The sequence below is a fragment of the Ochlerotatus camptorhynchus genome, unplaced genomic scaffold, assembly GCF_037179485.1.
Source record: "Ochlerotatus camptorhynchus isolate MF236.1 unplaced genomic scaffold, CSIRO-AGI_Acam_v1.1 ptg000193l, whole genome shotgun sequence".
NCBI classification, from domain to species: Eukaryota; Metazoa; Arthropoda; class Insecta; order Diptera; family Culicidae; genus Ochlerotatus; species Ochlerotatus camptorhynchus.
Genome location: NW_027040683.1, coordinates 290,338 through 302,757, shown reverse-complemented (window position 1 = coordinate 302,757; position 12,420 = coordinate 290,338). Strand labels below are relative to the sequence as shown.

Here is a 12,420-nt window from a genome sequence, read left to right as displayed (position 1 = left end):
ATCGATATTGCGCCATGATAACGATCGACGTCAAGAATGCGTTCAACAGCGCCAGCTGGGAGGCCATCGTCGAAGCACTGCATAGAATGAGGGTCCCTGACTACCTGTGCAGGATCCTGAGGAGTTATTTCCAGAACCGGGTTCTGGTCTACGAGACAGACATGGGACTGAGATCGATTAGGATCACAGCGAGAGTTCCACAAGGCTCCATCCTTGGTCCAACGCTCTGGAATGGGATCTACAACGGCGTGCTAACGCTGAAACTGCCCAAAGGAGTTGAGATCGTTGGCTTTGCGGACGACATCGTCTTGACGGTAACAGGCGAGACGCTGGAAGAGGTGGAAGTGTTGTCAACCGAGGTAATCGACATGATTGGTAATTGGATGCAAGGAGCGAAGCTGCAGATAGCCCACCACAAAACGGAAGTGTTATTGGTCAGTAACTGTAAAGCGGTACAGCGGGCAGAAATCACCGTCGGGGAGCACACCATAGCCTCGAAGCGTGTGTTAAAATACCTGGGAGTGATGATCGATGACCGGCTAAACTTCAACAGCCACGTCGAATATGCCTGTGAGAAAGCTTCGAAGGCCATCAACGCGATAGCTAGAATCATGCCAAACAACGCTGGTCCCAGCAGTAGCAAGAGGCATCTTCTGGCCAGCGTGTCATCATCGATACTGAGATATGGAGGTCCAGCCTGGGTTCCAGCGCTGGAAACGAAGCAGAACCAAAGGAAACTGAGCAGTACGTTCCGGCTCATGGCCATGCGAGTCGTGAGTGCGTACAGAACCATCTTGTCGGAAGCAGTATGTGTTATCGCCGGTATGATCCCAATCGGCGTCACCCTGGCGGAGGACAGCGAGTGCTACAGGCGGAGAGAAGCCGGAAGAGTACGGAAAGTTGTGAGAGTGGAGTCATTGGCTAAGTGGCAACAGGAGCGGAACACGACGGAGAACGTAGATGGACACAAAGACTAATACCAACAATCAATACGAAACTAACGATTTTAAATTGGCTCACTACTTGACTAGCCTATTGGTCCCAAGCAAATCGAATAACGTACCCCATTCTAGTATAAATTCCAGTACTACACTATGTTTGTTTTGATTCGCTATGAAAGTTTGACAGTTTAGGGGTTCGTGGATTTTCCTATGTTTCGAGGGGTGAATCGATTAGCTTGGGACCGAAGATAGTACCAGAGCTGAGCCAAAAAGTTGAGCTCGTTTATTCGGGACCTTCTGGTCTTAGAGTTACCTCTATGCTAATACCGATTCTTTCGACCTGGGTGAACAGAAAACACGGAGAAGTCAATTTCCACCTAACGCAGTTCTTGTCTGGCCACGGCTGCTTCAGGAAATACCTGCATCGGTTCGGACACGCAGCGTCACCCCTCTGTCCGGAGTGTGGCAACGTCGATGAAACGCCGGAGCATGTGGTCTTCGACTGTCCAAGGTTCGTGGCAGTGCGAACGGAGATGTCGTCGTTGAAATGTGTCGAGAGGAGGACACTTGGAATGCCGTCAGCAGGGCAGTCACGCAGATTATGTCGGAGCTGCAGCCTAAATGGAGAGAAGAGCAGCGATCTAGCAACGCCAGCTAGCGCTGAGAGTACGACAAGTGCATGAGCACAGCCACCCCTCGAAGTAGTCGCTTTACAGTGGTCCCGGGGGGATCCAGGCAGAGGAGAGAGTAAGGAATGGGTTTTAGTGGAGCTGTACTAGGCAACTAGTGGATACCACACCGTGCCAACTTCACTACAGGCTAGGCTTCTTGAAGCTTTCCTAAACCTTACTATAAAAAAAAAGAAAAAAAAAACACATGCATAACGTACATAATTTTCAACTAGCCCCTCAACCCCCCTTCCCCTGCTTTGGTTTTGCCACCACTGCACATTTAATTCTCAAAAAATGTCATTATTGAGCTAGACAATCAATAAAATACGAATACGACTGTACAAAACAGTCCACCTCAACCAAAACTAATTGAATCATATAGGCTGACAAAATCGGGGGTAGACAAAATCGGAGGCTGACAAAACCGGGTCACCACTGTACTATATTTTTGTTGTTGTGTGGAGTAAGGTGATGAATTTGTTAAATCCAGCTAATTAGTTATAAATAAAGGACGTAAATAATCAACAATAAACAAAAACATAAGTTCGGAAGTGCTAAGAAGTCATAGAATTATAAACCACTCTAATATTATTTTAATAGAATTGACTACCCCTTGTTACCCTTTCTCATTTTACAGCTGGTATAATCAATTTGACAGATCGATGCCTTTCTATACCACTTGAAATCACTGAAATGGGGTTGATTTTGGATGCCCGAGTTCCACATATGTTATGTGACGTTTCGCTTCTTAAACATTTGGATTATCATTCTATGCCCCCTTCTTTTTTTCTGTATTTAGCTGATGTAGGTGAATGAACAGAAACGATGTCCACACTGCAGCGAACAAGTTCGAGGTCGACCCGTCCAACGCGCAACGCTGAATGATTATGCCGCTTCGGCTTGTGTTGTTAGGGACCAACTTTCTGATGGCTATGTTAGGGGTGAGAATCTTGCGTATGAGAAATTGGAATGATTACATATTTCTTAATTTAAAGCTATTTAAATATTTAACATTTATAATATGTGACATATCACACAAATGTTATAAAACTGCCGAATCGATCGACATACAAATCATCAGAATCCATTGATTATTGGCTAAGTTATTAGCATTTAAAGTCTGACAAATTTTCGTTGCATTTCCATGGATTGGTACCCTTCCCAAAAGACGTAGTCCTACGTCAAAAGGTTTCTGTATGGTAAACATATATGAATACACCTGCACTATCGCAACTACGAGTAATCATCGTAAGTACTTGCATTTTACTCAGGCACATTTGAGCAACCTTCAATCACCCTCTCATACTCGAAATGTGCCACAACCAACCTAGCACAAAGCGTAAGGTTCATGAATCCTTAGATTGATCAACCCTTAATCTAATCTTTCCAAACATCGAAGACTTGCAAAATATGGCTGGAAAGTTTTTAGTAGCTCCGCATTGCATGTTTCTGAAAGTTCTACTAGTTGTCGATATATCAACAGCTCTTGCAGTGCCAGTCAGTGCCCTAAAAAGATGTTTTTTTTTTTACCCAGATGGGACGGGATTTTTTTCCTTTATTGGTTTATTCTTGATGTAAACATTGGTGATATCGGATAATAGGTAACACCGTCAAGGCGTTCCATCATAGTTCAAAAGAAAAATTACGACTCATGACAGTCTATTTCAGCTGGAAGTTAGTCGTTTAGCCAAGCACAAAGGAACAAATTGTGTGCCTTAAACAAACTCCTTCTAATTCCCCCCCGCATCACTTTCCAATGAACCACCCACAACGAGTTCATGGAAACTGGAACAAGCCCATATCTATAATCACCTGGCCGTAAAATATCGCTTTCCAGCTTCCCCTTCCTGTGAGAAAAGAAGAGAAAGAAAAAAATGAACACAGCAGAATCTCAGAAGCCCAACCAACCAACCGGATAGCCATAACGGCAGGATATCACGTGCGTTTACCGACATGATTCATTTTTCTCGCACTAGGCAAAGATTGGGGACGGAAAAGGGCCAAGGTGAAAGTGTTTGTACGCCGAGAGAAGGCGACCTGCTTTTCCATTGTCCGCTGCGTTACTGGGGGGGGGGGGGACATTTTTCGGAGATGGCGGCGTGCCTTAGGGGGGTTTCGGAACGTGTCTTATCAAAATTGGAACGGTTGTTGAACGTGCTGCTCCTCCTTCCCTCCTATTATTATGCTGTTTCGTGTTCCGGAACTTCCGGCAAAATATTAATCGATGCCTCAGCATTGTATGTGCCGGGTAAACAATCAAGAGCCGAGGCTGTCAGCTTTCTAGCTGACGGACGATGAGATAGGTGCAATTTTCGTCGAATTAAATTATTAACAAAATATGTCCGTTCCTTTACTTTCAGACCGATGCGGAGGGCAATGTTACCGTGTCCATATTGACATTCCAACCCACGATCGACGACAAGGGAAAATACCTTTCGTGCCGGGCGGAGGTCGCCGTCATACCGGATGCCGGCAAGGAGGACGGCTGGAAACTCGATATCTACCGTGAGTATTTATAATTTTATAACGATTTGCATCGTTCATCTTTTTCCCGGAAGTGCCGTTTTGCTGGATACTATATTTTTTATTAAATATCGATTCAGCAACAAGTGGATCTTCCCGGGGGGTTTTAATCAATAATAAGTCTTGTTCGGTGGCACCCTGGAGTGGTTTTCTGCATAGATACGGATGCACCAGTAGCATCCACTACCGACCGAGTGGATTAGATTTCAATCAAGTGCCGTTTGAACTTTATCTCATCCAGACTCGGATGTCGCTGAAGCCGTCGATGGCCGGGAAAAGTCAACATCCTGGCTACCCACCTGCTTCAGACAGACGTGCTACTGCGGTGACGGAGTCGGGCAGAGTATCGAAAATTTGCATTCAGGCTGCACAGTTTTGCGCAACGGCGACGACGGTAAAAGTTTTCTAACTAGGTATGCCTTTCAGTTTGAATTATGTTCGCTTTCGCCGGGACCTCATCGTCCACCTGTAACGGAATCCCGTGATCTTGCCAGGTTGGTGGTGGTGCACCACGATAACAGCTTCATCAGCGTCGGGTTGCTGGGAAAATCCAGCTATGACGCTAATGCTGTTCGATAGGGGGGAAATGTTCTTATGCCCATTTGGTTAACCATTAAGTTCAATCAATTTTTAAAATCTATGCCATATAAACAGACTGACGTGCCAATATTTAAGTTTAAATGCTCAATAAAAAAAGATGTGAAGGCACCATATATTCTGACTCGTTATGCGAAGACATGCCTGAATAGTGTGGAGTTCAAGAACATTATCTACGCTAGTGAAATTAAAACGTATTTCTAAATGTGCCTATTCAGTATACTCCATATTGGCTCTGTACCGTAATTGTGTTCATCTGCTACCTCATTCTACTTACACACTACCTTGAACACTCACTGGATGAACACAAACAGAGCAGTGACTCGTGCTGTTACTACAAAGATGAGTAAATCTACGCTCGCTTTGTCAACCGGTTCCAAAAGTGACAACCAAAACAAAAAACCAACGAGGGAAGACTTGGATAAGACCGAAGAACAAGACGAAACCTTCGACAATCTGTTGGTGCGAATAAAACAGATGATCGATGATGGAAACACGAAAATCGAACAGAAGATCGAGTCAAGCAATAAAGCCGTTGTTTGTGAAATTGCTACACTGCGTGAAGAGGTGCACCAACTGAAGGCCGACTACGCCCGTGATTTAAATCGGCTAAACGAATCTCATGCAAAAACGGAATTGGATGTGCTGAAAAACAAGGATGCTGTTAACAGATTGCCGAAATCAAACGATTTTATTTTGACTGGAGTACCCTACAGCCCCATGGAGAACACTGGTGCTCTAATTCAGAAAGTTGCAGCTGCGCTTGAATACAGTGATACGAATGCCCCAGTTGTTTATACCAAACGATTGGCTCGAACACCTATTGTTGCGGGTGCAACACCACCGATTTTGATCCAGTTTGCCTTCAGAGCATCCAGGGATGAATTTTTCCATCGCTATTTCGCTAGGAAGAATTTGAACTTGACTCAGCTTGGATACGACGTTGACAGACGCATCTACATAAATGAGAATCTCACCGAATCAGCTCGTTACATCAAAGGGACTGCTCTTAAGCTGAAACGTTCTGGGAAGATTCATCATGTTTTCTCCAAGGATGGGATCATTTTTGTGAAGCCGACTGAAGACGTTCCAGCTCTGCCGATTTACTACGTGGACCAGTTGGCGGAGTACGGATCGATCAAACATCAACATCATTAAAGCCGTCACCCTTTCCTACGAATTTCATTTATTCCTTCATTGATATTTCCATGACTCCGTTCCTACAATTATCCTTGATATCTTCCCTCCTAAAAGTCAGACATCGTTGGACCTCGGATAAATCTTCATCATGGGCGTTGTTTATAACTGATGCTGTTGCTGTTGTTGCTGTTGCTGCCGTTGTTCCCGTTGTCTCACTCCATCACCATAGTCACCGCCGAAGCAGACATTGTTGCGTTTTATCGACTTCAATTGAGTGAGCGATCGTACATCACATTATCAGATGAGTAGAATATTAACGAAAACGATAGAAATGTATGTTGTTTTGTTCTTTGACTCGATGCTCTTTCCATTCCCTTCCTTCAATCTACTTTTCCGGTTCATGCTCTCACTGTTGATCATGTTTCTGTTTCTCGATGTCGGTTAATCAGATTAATATTGCACGGACAGGACAAGGTATTGCTGATATCCCACGAGCTGTTATGAATGTGGCCCTACTGGATGATTGCTTGAACGTATGTCATATGAATGTGCAAAGTTTGTGTGCTCGTCAATTAAGCAAATTCAACGAATTTAAGCATTGTTTTGCTAGTAGCAAAGTTGATATCATTTGCGTATCTGAAACCTGGTTAAATGAAAGTATTGACGATAATTTAATTGCCGTGGATGGTTACCGAGCTTTAAGGAACGATCGGAAGTACAGCAGAGGGGGGGGGAGGGGGAGGGGGGGATTTGTATTTATCACAAACTAGATCTTGATTGCAGAGTTATTGCTGTCTCTGATTCTCTAACGGAATTGGAAGACTGTAATCGAACCGAATATATGTTTATTGAAGTTCGAGTAAACAATAAATTATTTCTCCTCGGTGCTATTTATTCGCCACCTAGAGTTGACTGCTCTAGTTTGCTAGATCAAAAGCTTTCCGAACTGTCACTTAATTATTCGAATGTTATTTTGATTGGAGATTTCAACATTGATGTGAGTAAAACCAGCGTTAGAACTTCACGCTTTTGCAGTGTTCTGGAAAATTTTGGATTAAACATTGTCAACAATGAACCAACGCACTTTTACTCTAGTGGAAGTTCACTGATTGATTTACTGATAACTAACGATACTGATTTTGTTCTAAATTTCAATCAAGTTGCTGCTCCTGGTTTTTCTCAACACGATATAATTTTTTCATCACTTAATATATCTCGTAGAAAGTTGGATGTCCCTAAGTTATTTAGGGCTTATATTTAATCGTATTGACTACCCTCTACTACAAAGTACGTTGACAAATTTTGATTGGTCCCCGTTATATAGTATTAGTGCTTCTGACTTGGCACTCGAGTTCTTCAATGCACACATAGTTGATCTTTTCGAAAATTTCGTTCCTCTGCGATCTGTGCGGTCCAATCCCAATGCGATGTGGTTCAACAATGATATATTGAATGCAATGAATGCAATGAGATATTGCATATCGACTTTGGATATCAAGTAGAATTGAATCGTATCATATTCAGTTTAGAAGACTTCGTAATCGGGTAGCCAGTCTGATAAATAAGGCTAAATCAAATTTTTTGAGCAGTGGCTTGGAAGCTGCTAACTCTAGTAAAGAGCTGTGGAAAAAACTTAAACATTTGAATGTTGCCAGAAACTCTAATAGCAGTGTGAAGATTCATAATACTAGTGATGAAGTTAATGCCTTTTTTGGTGAAAATTTTACGATAGATCCTGAATTACCGACGATACCACCACTGAATGCTGAAGGTTTCCGTTTTTCTCCTTGCACTGATTTGGAAATTTTGTCTGCAATTTTATCAATTTCATCCAACGCGATTGGTATGGATGGTGTTCCTTTAAAGTTCATCAAATTGATTTTACCCTTCGTAATAACTCCGATTTCCTACCTGTTCAACTTGTTCATTTCGACGCTAGATTTCCTCGTGCATGGAAAACCGCAAAAGTTATTCCAATTCGGAAAAAGCCTGCAGGCACTAGCTTGAATAACCTTCGCCCAATCAGTATCCTATGTTCATTATCTAAAGCCTTTGAAAAGATTTTTAAATCTCAGATTCAAGAGTATATTAACCGATTTAACTTACTCAGCCCTTACCAATCAGGTTTTAGGTCAGGGCACAGTACAACTTCATCACTTCTTAAGGTGCATGATGATATCCATAAATTAATTGATAAAAAATGAGTTGCTTTTTTACTTTTGATTGATTTCTCTAAAGCTTTTGACAGGGTCTCACACGTAAAACTACTGAAGAAATTATCACACCAGTTCGGATTCTGTCGTGAAGCTGTTTCTTTGATCAATTCGTATTTAAGTGCTCGCACTCAAGTGGTGGATATTGAAGGTAATCTTTCGGCTCCCATTAATATATTATCAGGTGTACCCCAAGGGTCAGTATTGGGTCCTCTTTTATTTTCATTATTCATCAATGACCTTCCGTCAGTATTGCAAGTCTGTTTGATCCACATGTTTGCGGATGATGTTCAATTATACCTCTGTTCAATTGATGCATCTGTAGAAGAAATGGCTCGTCTAATCAATAATGATTTGAAGTGTGTATCGCTATGGTCTTCAAGAAATCTGCTTCCGATAAATTCATCTAAAACAAAAGCGATGTTTATTTCCAGACGGCAGACACGCATTGAGTTACCAAATCTTTTTATAAATAATGATATTATTGACTTTGTTAACAAGGCTTCTAATCTCGGTATAATATTACAAAATGATTTAGAATGGGATTCTCAAGTAAATTCCCAATGTGGAAAGATTTATGCTGGATTACGACATTTAAGGCTAACGGCTGCTATGTTATCGGTATCAACCAAAATCAAGCTTTTCAGCTCTCTTTTGAAACCACATTTTTCGTATGGACTTGAACTGATTTTAAATGCTTCTGCTAATGCTTTGGATCGTTTAAGAGTTGCCTTAAATCACTGCGTACGTTGGGTTTTCAATTTGTCAAGATACGCTAGAGTAACACACTTACAACGGCAGCTTTTGGGCTGCCCATTTTATGAATTCTTTAAACTGAGAAGCTGTGCTACCTTATTCAAAATTATACATCATGGCCCAAACTATCTTCATGAAAAATTACAACCATTCAGAAGCGCTCGAGTAAGACACTTCGTAGTACCGCAGCATAACTCCTCTCATTACGGCAGTACCTTTTTTGTTCGTGCAATTATACTATGGAATCAGCTTCCTACTTACATTCAATCTATACAATCAGCTGCAGGATTCTACCGTGAGAGTTTGAACTGGTTCAGTGGAGGGAATTGAATGGAATGGAATGAGCAAAGGGTTGAGGTTTGGAATAGCATGTATTTAAAAGTAGTTTTGTATTATATTAAGTTATGTTTTGAACCTTTTTGTTAAAGTGGATTGAATTGCATTTGTGGTGTGAACAACGAAGACACCGATTGTAGAAATTTATAAGAGAAAACTCTTACTCTACAAGTATACAAGTAAATAAATAAATAAATATAATGGCCCACCAATACATTTTGCAGGAAATATCGTGTGTTACCGTGAAAAAACACTTGGAACTAGTGGTTTTTCCCACATATCAAAATCTGCAAATCAAGCATCGCATTATACACCTGGTCATATCCTTAAAATCTCAGGGGTTAGGAAGGAAAATTAGTCCAACATCTAGTTAAGAAGGTGCAGGGAACCCATACTACCTTCATAGATGCCACGGGAGGGAACATTTGTATTAGTAGGAAATGGAATATATTTAGGAATCTCTATTCGGCAATATAAAGTAAAGACTATGTGAAAATGTAAACAAAATTAAATAAATCCAAAAGGAAAGATCTCACTAAAACTATCTGTAATAATCCTGTCTTTCCATGTTTTCGAAGCTGTTTCATGCATCATCCTTGCCAGTACTTTCCAGCACGCATTTTCTTTTCACACCGAAGCATTGAGACCATTCACCACTCTTTCGCCGTTCCTGTATTGGAAGCAAACCGCAGGATTCACAGCAGAATGCATCTGATTACCAAAACCATCATAGTACGATTAAAAACCCAACACCTCCTACGCAGGCTTTGATCGCTTCACTATGGCACAAATTTCTGGTCCGGGAACACACGCGAAGAAAATAAAGCAAGTACGCAGATAGTGACATCTCTTCTGATTCTTGCAAAAACGATGAATCACGTTTCCTTTTCGATTTGGAAAACTTGCCACAAAGCGAGAAAACCACCAAAATCACACACCGTCCGGGAGGCAGAGTGCGAAAACGAAAACGATAAAAGCGAATGAACGCACAAAACAGAGAGCAAACTTAAAACAGAACCGTATCCACCGGGTTTCGAAGCTCGAATCTACAACTACAACTAACTTACTGTATACAAATTGCTTATCAAAGCATGTTTCTGATCAAACCTTTAGGGTGTCCCAGAATGTATAAGCACCATTAAAAAAAAAACGATAACGTAACTCTGTTTACAGCAAATTGGATTTTGATTTCGTATTCATGTTCTCTATAGTATTCTCTTACAGTTAAACGTAGAAAATCCGAGATCCGAAAGTCGTAAGTCAAGTAGCGGATTTTCGATCTCACGCCACTCATTAGCTTCAGCGCAGATACCTTTCCAATAATTTTGGATACTTTTTCCCAGGCTTTCGCAAACTTTGTACCGGACTCCGCTGCCTTTACATGTTTCCGCAAATATGCTTTGGTCAGGGCCCAAAAAGTTTCGATTGGCCTGGCCTGGGGACAGTTTCGCGGATTCATCTCCTCGGGTACGAATTGGACCTTGTTGGCTTTATACCAAGCTACCGTGTTCTTGGAGTAATGAACCGACACCAAAACCGGCCAAAACAGTACTGAGGCGTCGTGTTTGCGGATCATGGGTACCATACGCTTGTTTAAACAATCACGAACAGTCTTCACGAAACATAGACGGCGTCGGGCTTGTGTTTCAATTCCTTCAGAGCACGTTCATTGAGCGCGCGTGTTACCTTTAGAACTCAGGTGTACTCTGCACATCGAACGTGATACTTCGTACCTGCGCGCAAGTGTGAACATTGAGGCACAGACAAACAGACATAACACATTGAACATTGTTCAATATAAAACATCGTTGCTAAAACACTACCGCCATTGTTGCAAGTTCCCCGGTAGCGGTAGAGCAAAACTACCATAGGGCGGACTAATCACAAACACTTAAGGCAATGTGCACCAACAAATCAAAAATAAGGCATCATCTTAACAACCGTGTTTTATGGCTACCATCTTCCTGACAATCCTTCCTACTTTCCTTTCTCAACTGTGAGATTCTTCAAGAACTCCCTGCCATTTTCTTTTCTACTCTACTACTATGTCTCATAAAAGTTTCACTACTCACGATGGGCCCATCTTCTACCTTTGGCTGCTGCTGATGGGTGCACCTGCATCGCCGGTACTGCTTGGGTGAATGTACTTCATCGTTCCGGCCGTGGACGCACCGTGTACCGCTTCCCTCGTACGACACTACCAACTTCCGTGTTGGTGCGACACCGTTGGATTTCCGTCTAGATAGCGAGCGAACGTAATCGCTGGGGCTCACCTCGCTTCCTGCTTCTGCTGCTGTCTTCGTCCGCTGAGCTGTCACGCAAGCCAGCGCTTCTCCGCCCGGATAGCGAACGAGTGTTGCTTCACTTCGACCGTGCACGCGGACGCTCGTGTCCACACCGGTTGCCACCACTGTCGTCTTAGTCAGCACGTAGCTGCCCGAGTCTCGATCGGCCACCGATGCTCTCGTTCGTGTGCGTGAGCGCTCCCTCTCCGTTTTCTATTGCTGCGATCGCAAACCGAACTCCGGAATGCAAGAGGAAAAAATGAAATCAAGAGAAAGGCCCTGTGGCCAATTGAGGTTAGGTTTGGACTCATCTCACAAACCAGCACGTGACCTACTTCTCTTGAAGGCCTTTCTTGTTCGGATGTCGACCGGTTCGCCTTTAGTAAACCAGTCAGTTCGTTGGTCATGCGTGCAACGTAGGTCAGCCTGCAGAAGAGGTTAATTTAGCCGATTTATTCTCCGAAGGTGTGCTGGCTACTAACCTTGCAATACCACGCGAATTTGCTCTGGGTGCTTTCCAAGGGGATCGCTCTAGACGATGGTGGATCTTTTCGCTCCGTTTGCCCACCAAACCTCGGTCTGGGTGAGAAAAATGCTTGCTTTATGGTTTGGAAAAGCTTCTACAGCGTGTTACCTTTTTGCGGTGTTGACTCCTCCAAAATGGACCTCTGTGGCTTGGATGTCTCACGAACGTCAATGAGCAGCCAGTGATCTGTGCGTTTTCGCTACGCCCGTTCGTAGAATCTCAATCGGATACAGCCGTCTCGTCAACACCAATTGAGGGCCGAACAGATCCGTTGTATGCCACAGCAATGGCTGTCTCCTCTTGCACTGGTAGCTTTTTTCTTCCTCCTGGATCAATAACCACACGCGAGTTGCTCTTCCCGCACCGGCAGCTGTTATTTTCTACCCGGGCCAAGCAACAATTTTCTGATGACTATTTTTTTTCCGCACAGAA

General features: G+C 42.9%; 1 protein-coding gene across 1 annotated transcript in view; it reads left to right on the top strand.

Moving 5' to 3' along the window:
• side-VIII (sidestep VIII) overlaps positions 1-12,420 on the top strand; it is a 961,237-nt gene that overhangs the window by 800,400 nt on the left and 148,417 nt on the right. Inside the window, exon 7 of the mRNA XM_065223526.1 lies at positions 3,973-4,117. Coding sequence (XP_065079598.1) covers positions 3,973-4,117 — 145 coding nt within the window. The remainder of the gene's footprint in view (positions 1-3,972; positions 4,118-12,420) is intronic.